This window comes from Carcharhinus amblyrhynchos, chromosome 7 (genome assembly GCF_965287045.1).
Source record: "Carcharhinus amblyrhynchos chromosome 7, sCarAmb.v2.hapA, whole genome shotgun sequence".
Classification (NCBI taxonomy): Eukaryota; Metazoa; Chordata; class Chondrichthyes; order Carcharhiniformes; family Carcharhinidae; genus Carcharhinus; species Carcharhinus amblyrhynchos.
In genome coordinates, this window is record NC_137330.1 from 43,191,058 (window position 1) to 43,209,743 (window position 18,686).

The following is an 18,686-nucleotide window of genomic DNA, read 5'->3' on the forward strand; positions in this document are numbered from 1 at the left end:
TAGATTTAGATGAGAAAAGATGTGGGGAGACTTGAGTGGAACAAAGTGTGGACTGCTTAGCCCAAATAGTCTGTTTTGTACGGCGTAGCCAATGCACTGCCTGACCTTGGGAAATGAGGTAAATCTGCAGCAGTGCAATGTGAATTGATTTTGTTTCCTCTATTTGCCTATCTTTCCAGTAGAAAAGGCAAGAAGCAGAGGAACAGAATGAAAAATGGAACCAACCTAACTGATTAAAAGCATTTTTCCCCAATTTGTCTGAAAACATCCAAAAAAAGTTTGATTTATAATTTGCCTACTTTATTTAAACTTGGCAGTAAATCTTCAGAGGTGGGAAATTGTAGACTTAAAATCGCGTGAGGTCACAGGTGCAAGCCCCTTTGTTTCTGATTAAAATGCTTTGAAGGGGGTTGACAGGGTAGGCACTGAAATGCTTATTGAAAGGCTGAGCAGGCTCAAAGGATTATTGGTCCACTCCATCCTCTACTTCTTAGGTTCTTGACTACAGCACATTCTTAATGTTAATCTGGCAGTTGCCCCATCATTATCATCGTTTGAATGTAAATTTTTCTAACTGAGATAATGCAATACAGCACAGCAAGATTAATTACATGGCATTGTCGGTACTTTGTTGACTTATCAATGTCTAATTGGTCCCACTCTGGGGATCCTTTGACAAATTCTCGAGCCCACCTTGTTAAAACATTGAATCAAAGGGACACTTAGCATAATGCACAAGAAGAAAATCATTTACTACTTTTATTCAGATAGAATGGCCATTATTTATCACAATCTTTCATATATTGAAAAAAATCAGTTCTGTGGATGTTTTCTGCCAAAGTTTTTCCAGTGTAGGTTACTATGTTTGCACTTATCCCGGAAACTCTGTGTGGAGGGACTAGAGAATCTGGACTTGTTCTCCACAGAGCAGGGAAGGTTAAGGGGAGATTTAATAGATGTGTTTAAAATTGGGGGTTTTGACTAGATAAAGAGAAACTGTTTCCACTGAAAGAAGAAACATTTTTAGATAATTGGCAAAAGAATTAATGGGAAGATGAGATTTGTTTTTCACTCAGCGAGTTATGATCATTGCTTAAAAGGGTGGAGAAAGCAGGTTCAATATTAACTTTCTAAAGAGAATACTTGAAAAGGAAAGAAATGCAGGACTATAGGAAAAGACCATGAGAGTGGGATTAATTGGATAGTTCTTTTACAGCACCAGCAGAGGCATATGGGGTCTGAATAGCCTCATTCTATGTAAACTTTTGACTCTGTACCTTCGCCATCTTGCCACGTGTAGTTGTTTCTCAGCTTGTACTGCACAGAAATTCCTATGCTTCACCCAACTCCACTTCTTTGCTTTCCAAATTACCATAGCATTTGTCAAAGAATTATAATAAAGTAAGGACGTATTGGGAAGATTATCTTTAGTCTCTGCCACAAACTCTGTTCCATAGCCACAGATTCCATTCAATCCCTGGTCACTGTTTGAGATTGAACTAGACTGTTAGCAACATAGGTTTTACATTTGACCATGAGCTCATCATGGCAGTCGATATCACCTTCATTCAGCCCATCTGCTGCTGAAACCTTTTTCCATGTTTTTTTCCCATCTGCAGTTTGAACAATTCCAATGCTCTCCTGGCCTGACTCCCATTTTCCACACTTCAAATCAGCTAAAGCTTTGCTGCCTATTATATAACTCATGTCAAGTCCTATTTATCCATCACCAATGTTCCCTCTAATGAACTTGTGTGCATGAATGCACAGCAACTCAGAAGCTTCACACAGGCAGTTCACAAGTTGTTCCATTTAAGAAAGTGCATGTGTGACCGTGCAAGAAAATGTAAAACTACTGCACATTGAAATGTACAGGCTGCCCATAACAACAAAAAAGGGAACAGTGCTCTTCAGCCCAACGTTCATTGGCTTACCTTAGGTTCCAATTCAACAATGCCCAAAATTTCAATCCTCATCTCTGTAATTAATTCCTCCTGCCTCCCTATCTGTACTACCTCCTACATTCCTGCCTTCCATTCACCTGAAGTTTCTGTATTCCCCCAATTCTGGCTTCAAGCATCTCCAATTTTCTTTGTCCCTCCATCAAGGGCAATATTCTCAGTCCTAATCTCTGTAAAACAATTTCAAACTCCATCTCTCCTCCTGTAAGGCCCTGCCTAAAATTTACCATTTTGACTAGGCTTTTGATCACCTGTCCTATTATCTCCCAATGTGGCTTGGTGTCTAATCTGGTTTGTTACACTCTATGAAGCAACTTGAGGTGTTTTACTACTCATATAAAAGTCAAATTTTTGAAACGCATTTTTTTATACAAAAGGTTGGAGGTGGATTTTTATCCAAGTAATATTTTTCAGGGGCTTACTTTCAATCAAATAACATAGGAAGTCATCACTGAGAAGTACAGAAAGACATGCTGAGCACTCCCATCATTTTGGCATGCTTCTATGAACAATCTTAAACCGTGGACTTTACTTTTGCTTCTAAATACGGTGCCAGTGCTTAATCAGTTCTTTGTGCACCAGAGAGTGAACCCATTATCATGAAGATTTTTTTCTCCAGTCCCACAAACTCTGAATCAGACATGGAGCTCCCCTCCTTTCAGATGTCATGGTGCGCGGTTCCAGACTGATCTGCTTTTACTGCTCTCATCAGGTGTTAGGTGAACATAACAACTCATTAATGTGGTGCTCCCATCAAAATCCTAGAGAGATGTTAACTCTAGCCCATTCCCTGGTGCAGTTTCATCAGGCTGTGCTACTGTTTCAGGGAGACTCTCCCAACCCCACAAGCCCAGGAGAGGAATGGGCTAGCTGGACCTGTGGTTTCGATGCAGCTTGGGGGGGTCAAAGGAAGAGAACGGAAGGGCTACACCATTGGAAAATATCATGCTAACAGTTCCCAGCCTTGACCTAAGTCTTAGTGCAGGAGTATTGGATTTGTTGGCATTCACAGGTACTGTTTTAATGAATAATGAATTGAGTTACATGAAAAATTAAGGAGTTTTTGGCCAATGTTTGGAGGGGTCGACTTTTACACAAGACAGATTATTACTTGAGTATATGTAGCATAATAAAGGAGTGCAAGTTGTTCTATGACATGATTATCTCTGTAGTCCCCAGTCTAATTATCCCTGTTCACAAACCCCCTTGTATGTGAAGACCACACAAGAAAATTGATTTTAGACCCTACCAGAGTCAGAAACAGAGGCAGGCAGGTGCTAAAAATAATCCCTGGCCCAAATCTGCAGGTATGGCCAAACCTATTCATGCCTGTAACAGAGGACCACTGGGATTTTCCAGTTGAGTTGCAGATTCCTGTAGGAGTTGGGGATCTGGTCTAGCAGAGCAGGGGTAAGGAGAGGGCTCTCTGCAGGCAGCGATATAGGGTCCCTCCCTGCCTACGTGGATGCAGCAACAGTGGCAAAGGCTATTCTATCAAGAGATCCCGCCCCAAAACTTCTGGCCCAGCTGCAAAAAGCATCTTTTATTGAAACTTTACAAGTGGAAATCACAATGAGTGACTGCTTCCCACACAATGGTGAGTTTCAGACTCACATTTCAGGAAATGAAATTTGGCGGCACAGTAGCACAGTGGTTAGCACTGCTGCTTCACAGCTCCAGGGTCCTGGGTTCGATTCCCGGCTAGGGTCACTGTCTATGTGGAGTTTGCACAGTCATCTTGTGTCTGCGTGGGTTTCTTCTGGGTGCTCCGGTTTCCTCCCACAGTCCAAAGATGTGCGGGTTAGGTTGATTGGCCACTCTAAAATTGCCCCTTAGTGTACTAGGATGCTTAAGTTAGAGGAATTAGTGGGTAAAATATGTAGGGATATGGGAGTAGGGCCTGTGTGGGATTGTGGTTGGTGCAGACTCGATGGGCTGAATGGCCTCTGTACGGTTCTATGATTCTATGAAATGAAGACTTGCAGGGGTAAGCCTGTTCTTGGTCTCCACTCCTCAGGTGCCATACAACATGACATTGGTTAATTAATCTAGAAAGGCACAATTTTTTTGGGGGTGGTGTGAGGATTAACTATTTCCTAGGATATCATTTTATCATCACTGACCAAAAGAACTATGTTATAATGACTATGATATTTAGTCATCATAATTTTATAAAATAAATTAATATGGTTCTGTTTGGTTGTAAGCAACAATATGAGACACAATTGATATAAAACCAAGAGCCTGTATTCCACACATGAGAAATATGACCAATATCAACTTGGGTTCTTACAATTCAGTGCTTGCTATAGCTGTATCAATGGTATACTTTAATATTCATAAATTTAATGTTTCTAATAAAAGTAGACATAACTTATATTGCCAATAAAGTTCTAGTTACAATCAACATAGAATGACTGAAGAAGAACTGCCAGTTAGAAACTAGTATGCACAGATAGAGATCAAGGTCTATTAAGAATTTAAACTATGATCTTACGTGATGCTGCTAATGGCAAACATGAAAATGAAAATCATGTTTTTCTCTCTATAACCATTTCTTTTTCCCTCTCTATCTTGGTGTCTTTTAATTATTCATCCCTTTCATGGTTTTCATATGTACCATCACTCATTATTTTCCCTGTACCTCCATTTTGTTTCTCTTAACCCTGTTCTCTGTTTCTTACACAACTTTGTTGACTGATTTATTGAATTTATATATTTAGGTCCATGATATGCAACAAGATCATGTCCTGTTTTGGAAGTAGTTACTGGGGTTTGAAGGGAGACAGTCAAAGGGCAGGACATTTAGGAACTGCTGTTATGTGCATGAATGACAGGCAAATGAGAGACATAGGCTTAAATTAGAAGACCTTGGCCAATATTGCGATGTCCATGATCTACTGCAATGCAGAAGGTAATCAAAAATTGGGAACTATAGTCCTAGGTAGGAGTGACAGTAAGTTAGGGAAGAAACAGCCCAGATTCTGAAACCTGAGTGAAAAGGGAATACAGTATCGGCTGAAATCCAAAGACAGACAATAGCAGGCATAGATACCACCCCCTACAAATACCTCCCGCACATACATACGCGTGCACGTACGCAAACATTTCCTTTGCATCTGTAAGTCATGGGAAACAGAATTATCAAAAGCTTGACATATTATCTGATATGATTTAAGTAATAGTCTTATGCTTCAATTTTACTTTTTTTCTGCTAAGTATGAACTAATCATTGAGCAAAATGTCACAATTTAAGCAGGCACAGCAGGCTCACTTGGTCCAATGGTTTTCAGAGTGCCAAACCTGCTGCTTGAAATACATTTCAAGAGAGAGGAGGATTAGAATATGAAACATCAACTCTTTCTCTGGATAGGACTGCCCTTGGCTGTGATGCTCTGTGCAGTCAAATTACTTTCCAACATTCATGCTCTGGGCTCAAATGCAAAAAAATCCAGAAGCACGAGTTCCTGGAGACTGCCTGGCAGAGATGGAATCATGCCTGGCTAATGGTGAGAAGTATGGGATTTAAAACACATTCTGAAAACATCTACTTAAGGAATTAAGGCATTAACTTTATGGTGCCATCAAGGATTGAAAAAAGTTTAAAAATTCAGTAGATGCAGGATGTAGTTATTTCCAAAATAAAAACCGCAAGCATAAAAGTATTGTAAGAAGTGTAGTATTTATAACAATTATTCCAATTTATTTTAGAGTTCATTTTATTTATGGTTGTCTTGGGTACCAGGGGCTGGGGCTGGAGCAGAGACTGGGTTTTAAGCCTCATGCAGCTGGGTGACAAGGGAGTCCATCCACTCAGAGGTTTGAAAAAGGTGAGGCTGGGCCACTGAGTCAGATTTACATGTAGTGCTGTACTGCTTTGAACATATTCCAAGGTTATAACCAGCAACATTGAGAGTTCCCCCAGTCTCTCACTGTTACTTCGGTGGAAGATTGACAGAAACCATGGAGTGCTGGACATTGTTACCCATTTACTCTATTTTTACAGGTGTTGAACTTTTCCTCTCCTGCAGTTATGCTCTGAGATTGAGGGGACTTGCAGTGGAATTTCAGGCAGGATATTCTGTGTTTATAGAAACAGAACTGGTCGAACCTGATGCATTATATCATATTGAATATAACACTCTTCTGACTGTCATGAAAGCTACATTGAATATTTATTTTTTGGACAATTTTTATATGATCTTGTCAGGGACTGTTAATGTTTGAGAAGAGAAATATGAACACTCAATAATTTGATGACAGAACTACTCCACAGGATTTCACATCCTTTAAAAATTATTACTGTACACAAAAAATAATTCTCCAAGAAAACATCACACACTATAGTTTATAAAGACTTATGGAATGAACCCAGTCCTACTTGTTACTTCCTGCAAGAGTTCCCTTATCTTACTGAATCATGAAGGTTCAGTCACTTTTCCTGGGACCAACCCAAAAGTATGCAACAGCCTGGAATTTACTTTAAGTATCCTCAGTACTCCAGCTAGCTCCGAGGTATAAAATTTATGGGAATCCTTCCATTGCATTTTGGCTAATTGACCCTCCAAGTTTCTTTAAAGACTTTGTGAATGTGGGCTCTTCAGCTCCGTGCCCTGGCTTTGGACATAAATAGACTGCTTTTTGGCAATCTGCTCCTACAGCTTCTATACAGTTCTTTCTCAACTAAATGCACCTAACCAGCATATCTTTCAGACTGTGGGGGAAACCGGAGCGCCAGAGAAAACCTACGCAGACATGGGGAAAAGGTGCAGGCTTCGCAGAGGCTGTGATTCAACCCAGGTCTCTGGCACCGTGAGGCAGCAGTGTCACCATGTCACCCTTTTGTTTGCTTCCTCAGTTGAATGGGATGCAGGCTACATCAAAAAAGCGCTACAGCTGCCAATCTGTTGTCAAACTTAACTGTTTTCTTCTATCTGTAAAACACATGACTTAAATAAATGCATCTTCTAACCAAGGCTCCACCCTGAATTACAGCCTTTACAACAACATGGCATAACTTGGGATGGTTTAAATAGAAATGAAAATAAATTACTTGATCTTCAAAACTAAACTTTGATTCTGCAACCCAACTGAATAATTTCTATCCCTCATGGACCTTTGCAACCCTCTTTTCCAGACTCTTTCATGGTAATAGTCATTCTTGCTCTATCAAGAAGTCCAAAAATGGTCACCTATTGTTTAAGGTTTTCTTTCATGATCAACTCTGATCTTACAAGATAAACGCTGGTTAATTAAACCTAAGCTTGTTTGATATAGCTTTACATTTGTGGTTTTTTTATCAGTTCCTTACCTGGGCTTTTTTCCCCCCCATTTATCTTACATTTAACACTTTAATCACCAAAATAAAGTTATACTCCCAAAACTAAACGTTAGATTCTAAAACACATGAATTGGATCTTTGCAAAAATATAACTCACTTTTTGTGGTTTGGGATTGGTTGTATAAATCTATTGACATACAGACACACTTTTAAAAACTAATAAGGCAAGAAATATATTAGATGGATAGGTTAAATAGATGAGAAAATGATATGCCATTAGTAGACTGGTAATGTCATCTACATTGTACTTCAATATCAAATAAATAAAAGAAGCATGCCACGTTGTCAATTTTTAAAGAAGATTGATGGTTATAACCTGTGTTTATTCTTATGATAATATTGGAAACATTACTTGCACACAATCTAGTAGCTCAGCACTGTACTTGCTGAAATGATTTGGAAAGCTGCCAAATTTATGCTGAAATGCGAATTGCTGAATTTGCAACATAAAATAAAATATAATTTCATCAATGATTTATTCACTGCACACTCCCTGTGGTCAATGCCTTAATTAAATCTCACAATAATGACCTTAAACTAATTTAGTCTCTGTGATGCATGTTTTAAGATGGCTAATGTGGTATAGGGAGGACACAATGGAAAAATAATATGGTTTAGCTATAACTGTCATTCTGTACCATGTCCTCTTCTTTATAAAAAGTACATTACATAGCTGTTACACCGTTCACTGCTGATGTGTAATTGGATACCTGACACATCCGAATCCTAACATCACTGAAACAACAAAAGAATCCACCTGGAATTGCCAGTTCATTCTCACATTGACATAATACACAAATGTTAATATGAAATCAACAGCAAAATACTGCAGGTGCTGGAAATGCTGAGTGACACAGTGGTTAGCATTGCTGCCTCACATGTTCCAGGGACCTAGGTTCGATTCCCAACTGGGTCACTGTCTGTATAGTATTTGCACATTCTCCTTGTGTCTGCATGGGTTTGCTCCAGTTTCTTCCCACAGTCCAAAGATGTGTGGGTTAGGTGGATTGGCCATGCTAAATTGCCTCTTGATACCCAGGGATGCATACGCTAGAGGGATTAGTGGGGGTAAATATGAGGGGTTACGGGGGCAGGGCCTGGGTGGGATTGTTGTCGATGCAGGTTCGATGGGCCAATTGGCCTCCTTCTGCACTGTAAGGTTTCTATGAATGTAGCCTATTCTATGAATACTCAACAGCTTATCCAGCACTTGTAGAGACAGAAACAGAGTTTTAGGTTTCAGGTCGATGGCCTTTCATCAGATTATGTGAATTCAATGTCAACACTTCCCCCCCAAAAATAGTCAAAGCTGCAAAAAGAATGCACGATTCACAGTTTTTTAAACAATTCAAAATGTCATCCACATCATCTAACAGTGCAAACCGTTTTGATCCTCGAAAAATGTGTGATACTCTCAAAAAAATTCTAGGTGTTGAATTTGCGTCAGAACTGGAGTAAATCCCGCTGATTTTTTCAGCAGGATTTTCAAAATGAATCTCCCGCACTCTGTGCATTGCACAGTGCATTAACACGAATCCCAATAAAAATCAGTGGGTGGGGCCTATTCCTGCGGGAGAGGCTGGCAACATAGCGTTGAGCAGGCCACAGTGCGTGTGCTAATCTATCAGCGTCAAGATCAGCACATCACCAAGATCAGCACATACGCTGTCACCCACACTGCCTGCACCCCTCCCGTGACATCGCATAGCTGGCCAGGTGACACCTTCCCCCATCCCCACCACCACTCATGAACGCTAGCCTCTTTGACATGGTCCAGGTCAACCTCCACCTCAACATCTCGCTCCCCCCCCTACCAAACTTGATTCCTCTCATGTGGCCTAACCTCAAACTCACAAAAAGGTAGAGGACTCACTATGTGCAGAATGGAAAAGCAGCTAAACAGGGAGGACATAGGAGGCACAGCCTACAAGCCAGTCGCCAGACCCCTTTGAGGCTGGGACACCCGGAGATAAGTGGAAGGTGAGAGCTGCAAGAGACCACTTCCCACAGAAATTGCATGACTAAACCCCTCACCCCTGGCCCTGTTTTACACTTGTCTGCCTCCCCCCCAGTAGGTTGACCCTCTCCCCATTCCTCCTTGGTGTCCAGCCCCAATTGCCTTCTGCCTCGTGGACACCAGTGAAACCATAAATGGCCGTGCATAGATTCTTTCAATATTTTACAATCAGATCACTCACATGCTGTAGACTAGACATTTATTAAAAAATATTTTTTGTGATAAACCCATTTTCAGTTGTACTAATAAAACTGCAGGTTACCAAACTTAAATAGACTAATTAATACATTTTTAATTTAAAAAAAGTGTTCTATTATGTCGCCTGATTGGGCTGCTTCATGAAAGATTTTACGTTTGCGACTATTCAGGAAGTCTGGTCAGAAGTTGTCACCAATTTTGAAAGATGATGGTGACAACTTGTCCATCAAACATTTTGACTCATAACATTTTAATGACGAGGCAGAGAGGGAAAGTATAGGAGATAAATCCTGCACTTCCAGTCCCATTACCTCATGGGATACCCTGTCCTGTGTGCCCAAAGATCTGTAAGTCCAGAAGCAGGCTATTCAGGCACATGAAGACCCATGGCAGAAACTCATGATCCTGAGTACAGTCATCCTCAAATCGAAGGACAGTTGACAAAATTTGGTCAGAAACTTGATGCGTGACTTTGCTCTCGAATTTCATGCAAGTTCAAACAAAATTTGTATCCAGATTGCTGACTGTCCCCAAAGTGGAAACTCCATCCCTATTCTTTGAGGAATAAGAGTCAATGAGCATCATTTGTGCTGATATACGTATTGCAAAGCAGGTTTAACAAGTGTACTTTTAACATCAGTTAGTCAGTTATATGAGAGTAGATCCAATTACTCCACTCAGGCACTTTTCTATTTTCAAAATATCATGTAGCGTGGTCATCTGAACCAGACTCAGAACAGTCCTCAACCATTAACTGTTACGTAAGGATCCTTTTGGAATATTGAAAACTTGGTATTTTTGATGATCGCTACATTAGTTGTCACTTTAGGTTTCAATTAGGGACACCCATCAAGAAAGCAAGCACGATGATGCAATTAATGACAATCCTTGATATAAGGATATCACTGTTGTGCGCTGTGTGGAATTTGAATGTGTTTCTTAAACAAGTTATTGGGTTAATGTACATATTAAGATAGAACACAGACATACAGAGCAATAGTTTGCTGCACAAAGTAGCTGCTATCTGGGAGAGTAATTTCATCCATAAAGTTGCAAAAATGGGATCTTTCCTTGACCTTCTAAGCATGTGTACCTGCGTAGATCTTCTAGACGTCAGCTAGATTCCTAAGTTGATAGTCATAGCATCACAGAATCTTAGAGCGCAGAGGTGGCCATTCAGCCCATTGTGCCTGTGTCCTCTCCAAGTTAGTCCCATACCCGAGCTCTTTCCCCACAAATATGCTTGTTTGTCCTTTTCAACACACTGTACTTGCTGTACAACACAAGATTATCTTTACATTGGAACAATCAAACACTTTGCTGATCTTCTCTGCTCTGTGATCAAGCCAGACCCTAGGTTTTCTGTTATTTACCAACTTAATTAACAAAGTCAGTCCCATTGTGACCTCTGTGTTTCACTTTCTCTGCTGTTCTGCCTAAGGTCAATACAATATCAGAAAAAAACATTTTTTTTTAAGGCTAGAAGACTACCAAGTGCTTATTATTGACCTTAAAAATTCAGACCTTAACTACAACTTCAAATTTCTCTTTATCAGGAAGTGGGTGTCCCAATATTTTTAGGGGTGGTTAGTGTGCTGAATGAATTGATACTTGGGTCAATCTGCTTTTTGTCTTCTTCCAGGCTTCTGGACCTGCTGAAAACTTAGTTCCAATTTGTCATGTTTCCATTTCTACCACCTCATCATTCACTTGATGGGAAACTCTTACATCCTCTGTCTGATAACTATCTTGGATGCGTCTGAAGTCCCTCACTAGGTTTTCTTTTGCCCCAAGTTAATATTAGACACCATTTAACCATCTCCTGATTCTCATGCAAGCATTTTACAGGTGTTGTGTTTGCTCCCTCCCCTTTCCCTTTATTCTGTTCCTTTCTAAAGGTTGTTCATCTTTAATGTTCTCCAATTCTGATGAGTTCCACACCTGGAGTGTCAACCTTGTTCTCTCTGCAAATGTTGCCTAACTTCATGATTGATTGTAAACAACATTAAAATACTGGAAACAAACTAGCTTAAGTTCTTAAGCATCCTCTTGTTACATTTCTGCATCTGCAGAAGATTCTTTTTTGGGTTCTATGCTATCTGACCCTCCTGTGTGTGGCCTGAATGTCTTATGTTGGACAGGAATTGACTCATACTGCCCTATATCTACCGATATAATAGTATAAACTGAGAACATTTTTGACCCAAATCTGATATTCTGGTTTGATGAAAAAGGTCACTGCCCTGAAACATAAACTCTTTCTCTCTCTCCACAGATCCTGCTTGACCTGCTGAGTTTTTTCACCTTTAGTTTGTTTCTTTCACCTCAGTACTTCTTTTATTTATTTAAAGGAAGACCAAGCAAACACATGGTGATACAAATAATAGTACATACACAGCAATAGTTATGATCAGATTCACTTGGCTCAATATATACAACTTATTCTTGTGTAATAACACAAAACAAAGAACTTGCCACACTTCTCCACAAGATTGAGTTCCTTGAGTTGTAAGCTATGCAAAGATATTAAAGAACACACAGCTTTCCCCTTTAGAAGTCTTACCTGCCATGACAGTCTATTGCTATTAAGAACCTATTCCAGCGTTCGGCCTTTAGTCAAATTGATTAACCCGTACTTAAGAACAGAATCTATCAGCATAGCTTTGCAATGTCTCCCGATAAGACTAAAGAGTACTTAAGTGTGAATGATCACTAGAATATTAAATTATCTTTAACAATTGTCACCATATAGTTTCAGATGTGGCAGCAATCTAACATACCAAACCTCTCTGTTGTTCAGTGACTTTAATCCATTGAGAGATAAGCTTTGCTTAAACTGAGCACTTTGAACTTTGCTTAGACTGAGCAATTCTTCTCATAGCAGTATTTTTAGAAATTACACAATGTCATAGTTTGAACATCAAAACTGTTTTCAACTGGTTTCAGATTCATTTTGACTTTGTATAATAATTTATCAAGCAATGAGCTCTAAAGTCATTACACATTTGAAGAATACAATACATTGAAAATAATAAATTATTTCATCTACTATTACCTTTTTTTGGATTATATTCCAATAAGTTTCACCTATCAGTTACTTCCGGCCAGTTTTGATCATTACCTTTCAACATGATTAAGATTTCCAGAGACACCAATACCACCGAGAGTGTAAATTTTCCCATCATACACTAGGCTATTGTGTCGACACCTAGGGACAGTCATTCGTGACACCAGGTTCCAATTATCCAGAAGGGACATATAACACCAGACATCAGCAAGTGTGACACCAGACTCCATGCCACCTGGGAAAATGAGAGCAGATAGCAGAGTCAGAATGAAAACAATCCACACTACTGGATTGCTAAGGAAACAAAATGCAAATTCTAATTATTGAGACTTTATTACCATAATTTCCAGTTCTGGTCCATTTAAAAGTAAATGTGATAAAAGTTAGCTTACAGTTCTTTAAAAAGGATTATGCATCAACTTCCAAAAGCTGCAATTCCTCACTTATTTCTTTGCAATTTACTTAATGAACTCAAGTTTTTAAAAAAAATCAACACCCTAATGGTCGCAGGCATCGATGTGCTCAAAAGCACAGCTGGTGGGACCCTGACAGTTAACTGATTTATTCAGTGAATTTCTAATTTTGGCGAAATTGCCAAAGGGAAGTTTTAAGAAGATGACAGATACTGGACTCCTTATGTCATCTGTCATTGATCTCCTTGCATTTGGATGCAATATGCATTGTCTTTTACCAAAAGGCACATTTCAAGAATATTCTACTTGTTGCACAAAGAAATCAACACAGACATAAACAAAATTAATTAATAATGATCTTTCCAAAACCAATTAGTCTCTCAAAACCTCATAGGAGGAAGCCTCTACTTCAACTCAGAGAAACCTATTGCTACTCACTGGCAATTATCCCAACACCACAAATTCTGAATCCACAGATTCACACATCTCTCCTTTCAACCATTCTGGAAAAAACTATTTAGTTGCGTCGAAGCCGGTGATCCTCAAACCTTTTTGAGGTCGGATTACAACTGGGTTAGTACTTACAGACTTCTTCATTCAAATTATAATCCAACAAACTCTTGCACATGAAGTTCACCTGTTAAAGGAGCTTGCATGCAATTTTACCAGGATTGCACAATTTAGTAAAAATTGATGCGACCGGTGATCTGAAATCTTTCATCTTCCCTTTAAGTAAAAGGTAGCAACATGCCTGTTGAACACTTCACTGCATGACACCTTTGTGCTCTCCTTGGATTAAGATGAATGCTCCTGTTGGAACACTGTCACTATTTCAGGTGTAACTCTTCTTCTTCTAAGGCAGTCCCTAGGGATTGAGGCTGACTTGCTTCTACTCCAGTTTGATAGTTTCTGAAATGGCTGATAAATCCAGTCTGTGATCAGCCGACTGTCAAGAATGGGGCATGTGGTGCTTAAGGGATAGGGTAGATAGTGGCTTGGAGGTTTGGGCATTTCCTCCAATGCCCTGACCTTGCCTCTGCACATTCCCAACACTTGAAGATTCTTGATGTGCCTGGTACCTTCTCAAATGAGCCTTCTACATTTTGGCTGGTCACAAACAAGCTGGTGTCTGCGAGGACGTTTGACATCTTCAAGGATGCTTTACGAACGTTCATAAAGCCTTTCCACTGCCCTCTTAGGAGTCTCCTGCACTGACCGAGTTTTGAGTAGAGCAATTATACTTGAATATTACTAACATCCCTTGGCTCCTCTCTCAGGATTCTCTGTCAGTCCATTTCCAGAGCTGCCTGGACCCTATGTTCCCTCCTGGTGATTGTTTATCAGTGTCCCAGTGCATCAGATCCCTGGACCTGACATAATACTCCTCACTGCATGATTAAGGAGACCAAAATAATGCCCAATAGTGCAGCATTGACCTGAGTCATCACAACAATTGGTAGGATTTTTCAATAACAGTTAGCTGCATGCAATCCTGCATTGGAGCCAAAAACAGGAGTGGTGACTTTACTTTAGTCAATGGTGGAATACAACAAAGTATATTCCAGGTGATGCCCAATTAAATGGTTGCTACTAGAGTTACCATTCCAATTAAGAATGGCAGCCTGCTTTCATGTGGCTAACAGTGGCCATTCCAGTTGCAAAGAAAGGATGTCTCAATGGATGAGACAGAGGGGTCAATGGGATTGAGGGAAGTGCTGGGGGCAGTCAGGTCCTTAAAATTGTGAGGGGAGAGGGAGCGTAGGCTTGGGGGTTATAGATGCTGCTTGGCTGGCCATTGGCACATAGGGTGGGGTGAGGGAGCTCTCTGTGGACTTTGAAAGAAAGGAGATGAACCTGCCAGCTCCCAGACCCTGCTGAGATGTCACCAGGTTTCACTGAGTGGTCTGCCCGTGCAGCAACAGCTCCCTGCAATGTGGGCAACATGTCTGTAGAGATGGGAAGTGGTCCTTAATTAGTCCTATAAGCAGCTTTTTTAGGCTTCCACTAAGCAGCCAATCTGTCATCTTTCCAATCACTAACAAAGTGGCATTTATCCAAGCAACAATATATCTTGGGGTAAATACACACCCTATTCAGGCACTTTGGAATGACAAGACAGGAAATAACAGAATGCCCATTGCATAAAAAATGTATTTGAAGTGAAATGTTTTAATTACAGGCTGCTATCTATTAAGAAAATTGGTTTTAAGTTTTGTTATTATTGAGAATTCCTTTTAAGGTAAAGGAATGTGGCACATCACAGTGATTGATATCAGAGTTAATCTCCAAATCTATGCATTTCCCCAGGTTTTGCAGTTCTATATTGTTTGCTTTGACAGTTCCAGGAGTCTCAATGATGAAAAGAATCAAGAAACAACACTTGCGCACACTAACAGCTGAAATCTATGAAATATGTACTGTATCACTACAGTCACTGGCAATTAAATTGAGCTAAATGACCCTGACCTTAAGTGATAAGGGCTATTTAAAGCATTCTGTGCATAACAGTTAATTATTTGTATTGCATACAATTGATTTTTAATTATTACCATCTTTGTTTCAGTTTGGGACCTACATTTTCTGAAAGGACTCCGAACTGTTTGCTGTGGACAACAAAATACGAATTCTATTGTCAAACCTTTAACATTTGTCCTGAAGATGCAGAGGAGTAAATATTTCCTTTATGAGTTGCCATGTGATAAAACCACATACTTTTGTAATTACTATTTAACATTTTATTCATCAGCAGTGATGTGGAATGCACAAAATTAGGAATTTCTGGTTAATTAAGTTCCATGGTATGTATATTAAACATCCGTGTAAGCTTGAATATCAAATTCATTTTCATTTGGCTTTCTACATTGTGAGAACGTTATACATAACAAAAAAAATTGGGTTTAGTGCCCATATCTATACATGAGATAGTGTGTGTGTGTGTGCACATGTGTACACACTGTGCGAGAGAGATAAAAAAATTTGCTTTCATTTGTTATTTGTATGTGGGAAACCCTGACACAGCACTATTTATTGTACACCCCGAGTTGCCCTGAGGACAAGTCAACCATCTGGTGAATCAAGTTTATATCAGACTAAGTAACGATTGCAGGTTTCCTTTTCTGAAGGATATGTTGGGATTTAAAGATAATGCAGCAATAATGTGCACTGAAAATATAAAGCTAAGGCTGGAGAAGGGCAAAGTCAGCTCCATCATGCCAGGATTTCACATGTTTTTTGACCTCAATTACTAAACAGTATTTTTGTGTTAATTAAGTTGGGAAGTTTTTGGGCTAGATTTTGTGCTCCCTTGCCCCTTTGTTTATAGGTGGATGGTACTTGCAAAATGCAAGATTTTGGCCTTCCCATAACTTTCCCAACAACCTGTCTCCTACTTTACGGGGAAAAGTTGAAGCATCCAGTGCCATGCCTGTCCTTGATGTAGGAGTCTATTGAGGCCTCTAAGTGGTACTCTCTTCCCAGAGTTACATCTTTCACCTTCCCCATCCACCGCACAACCCTCCTGTAACCCCTTTATCTCCCTCGCTGGGACCTGCCAAGCAGGCCCAGCTGATACATCAGGTTAACCTTCAGTCCACCCTTCATAACTACCTCTTCTTTGGGAACTAGCTATTGTCCCAGTAGTGACCACCACTCGATCCTGGCACCATTGGGACCACAGAGCTGTTGGCCAATCACATTTTTTAATAATTAATTTTGCAGGATGTGGGTGTTGCTGGTTAGGCCAGCATTTATTGCCAATCCCCAGTTGCCCTCGAGAAAGTGGTGGTGAGCTGCCTTTTTGAACCGCTGCAGTTCCTATGGTGTAGGTGCACCCACAATGATGTTAGACAGGGTGTTCCATGACTTTGAACTAGGGAGAGTGAGGGGATGGTGGTATATTTCCACGTTAGGATGGTGGGTGATTCATTCTAGATGTTAGTGGTCATGAGTTTGGAACTTTGATGGTATGTGGTACACATTGCTGCCAGTGTTGGGGGGATTGAATATTTGTGGAACAGGTAGCAATCAGGCAGGCTGCTCTGTCCTGGACGACGTCAAGCTTCTTGAGTGTTGTTGGAGCTGCACTCATCCAGGAAAGTGGAGTGTATTCTATCAGACTCCTTGAGATTTGTAGATGGCAGATAGGCTTTGAAGTGTTAGGAGGCAAGTTATTCACTGCAGGGTTCCTAGCATTTGACTTGCTCTTATAGCCGTAATATTTATATGACTAGTCATTTCAGTTCTTTGGTCAAAGGTAACCCCCAGGATGCTGAAAGTGAAGAATTCCATGATAGTAATGCCACTGAATGACCATAGCAATGGTTATATTCTCTTTTGTTGGAGATGGTCATTGCCTGGACTGATGTGGCATGAATGTTACTTGCCATTTGTGAGCCCAAGCTGGATATGACCCAGGTCTTGCTGCATTTGGAAATGAACTGCTTCAGTGTCAGAGTCGTTGTGAACACTGCTGAACATTGTGCAGTTATCTATGAAAATCCTCACTTCTGGTCTTATGATAGGAAGAAGGCTACTGATGAAGCAGCTGAAGACAGTTGGGCCCTCGGGAACTCCTACATATACTGGACTTTCCAAAATGCATTACCTCATATTTGTCTGGATTAAACTCCATCTGCCATTTTTCCGTCCTAGTCTCCAGCCAGTCTATATCTTGCTTATCCTCTGACAATCCTCTTCACTATTTGCAACTCCACAAATTTTTGTGTTGTCTGCGAAATTACTAATCAGACCAGCAGCATTCTCCTCCAAGTCATTTATATACACTGTGAACAACGAAGGTCCCAGAACTCATCTCTGCGGAACACCATTAGGTACAGCCTTCCATTCAGAAAAGCATCCCTCCACTACTATCCTCTGTCTTCTGTGGCCAAGCCAGTTCTGTATCCATCTTGCCAGCTCTCCTGTGATTGTGTGATTTCACCTTTTGTACCAGTCTACCATGACAAGGGCTTTACTGAAGTCCAAGAATACAACATCCACTGCCTTTCCCTGATATCATCTTCGTCACCTCCTCGATAAACTCGATCAAGTTAGTGAGGCACGACCTCCCTTTCACGAAACCATGCTGTCTATCACTAATAAGTCTGTTTGTTTCCAAGTGTGAATAAATCCTGTCTCTAAGAATCTTTTCAAAAAATTTCTGTGCCACTGAACTAAGGTTCACTAGCCTATAATTTCCTGGATTATTCCTGCTGCCCTTCTTAAACAGTGAAACAACATTGGCTATTCTCCAGTCCTCTGGAATTTCACCTGTAGCCAATGAGGATGCAAAGATTTCTGTCAAGGCCCCAGCAATTTCCACCCTTGCCTCCCTCAGTATTCTGGGGTAGATCCCATCAGGCCATAGCAGTAATGCTGCATAACACAATAGAGAGTATCCCCAATGTGAAGAAGGGATTTTGTCTCTGCAAGGGCAATGCGGTGCTCACTGATCCATAGATGAATTTCTCCATGACATTATCAGAGTGCAAGGCAGCTTGATGAGGATCTGCCTGTTGTTGGTTTCAACAGTCAACCTCTTATTTGCTCCCTTAACACCTGCCACAATCTAGCAGTGATGTACTTAAGGACCTGAACAGCTCAGCTTGTGGCAGTATTATTGAATCCTTTTGATGATGGACTTTGAAGTCCCCATCCCAGAATACATTCTGTGCTCTTTCCACCCTTAGTG

General features: G+C 40.3%; 1 protein-coding gene across 5 annotated transcripts in view; it reads right to left on the reverse strand.

Moving 5' to 3' along the window:
• Positions 1-18,686, reverse strand: part of klhl29 (kelch like family member 29) — a 409,579-nt gene that overhangs the window by 43,886 nt on the left and 347,007 nt on the right. For all 5 annotated transcript variants that reach the window (XM_080192214.1, XM_080192217.1, XM_080192213.1 and 2 more), the window contains one exon: positions 12,639-12,819. In XM_080192214.1, the coding sequence (XP_080048340.1) occupies positions 12,639-12,819 (181 nt within the window). The remainder of the gene's footprint in view (positions 1-12,638; positions 12,820-18,686) is intronic.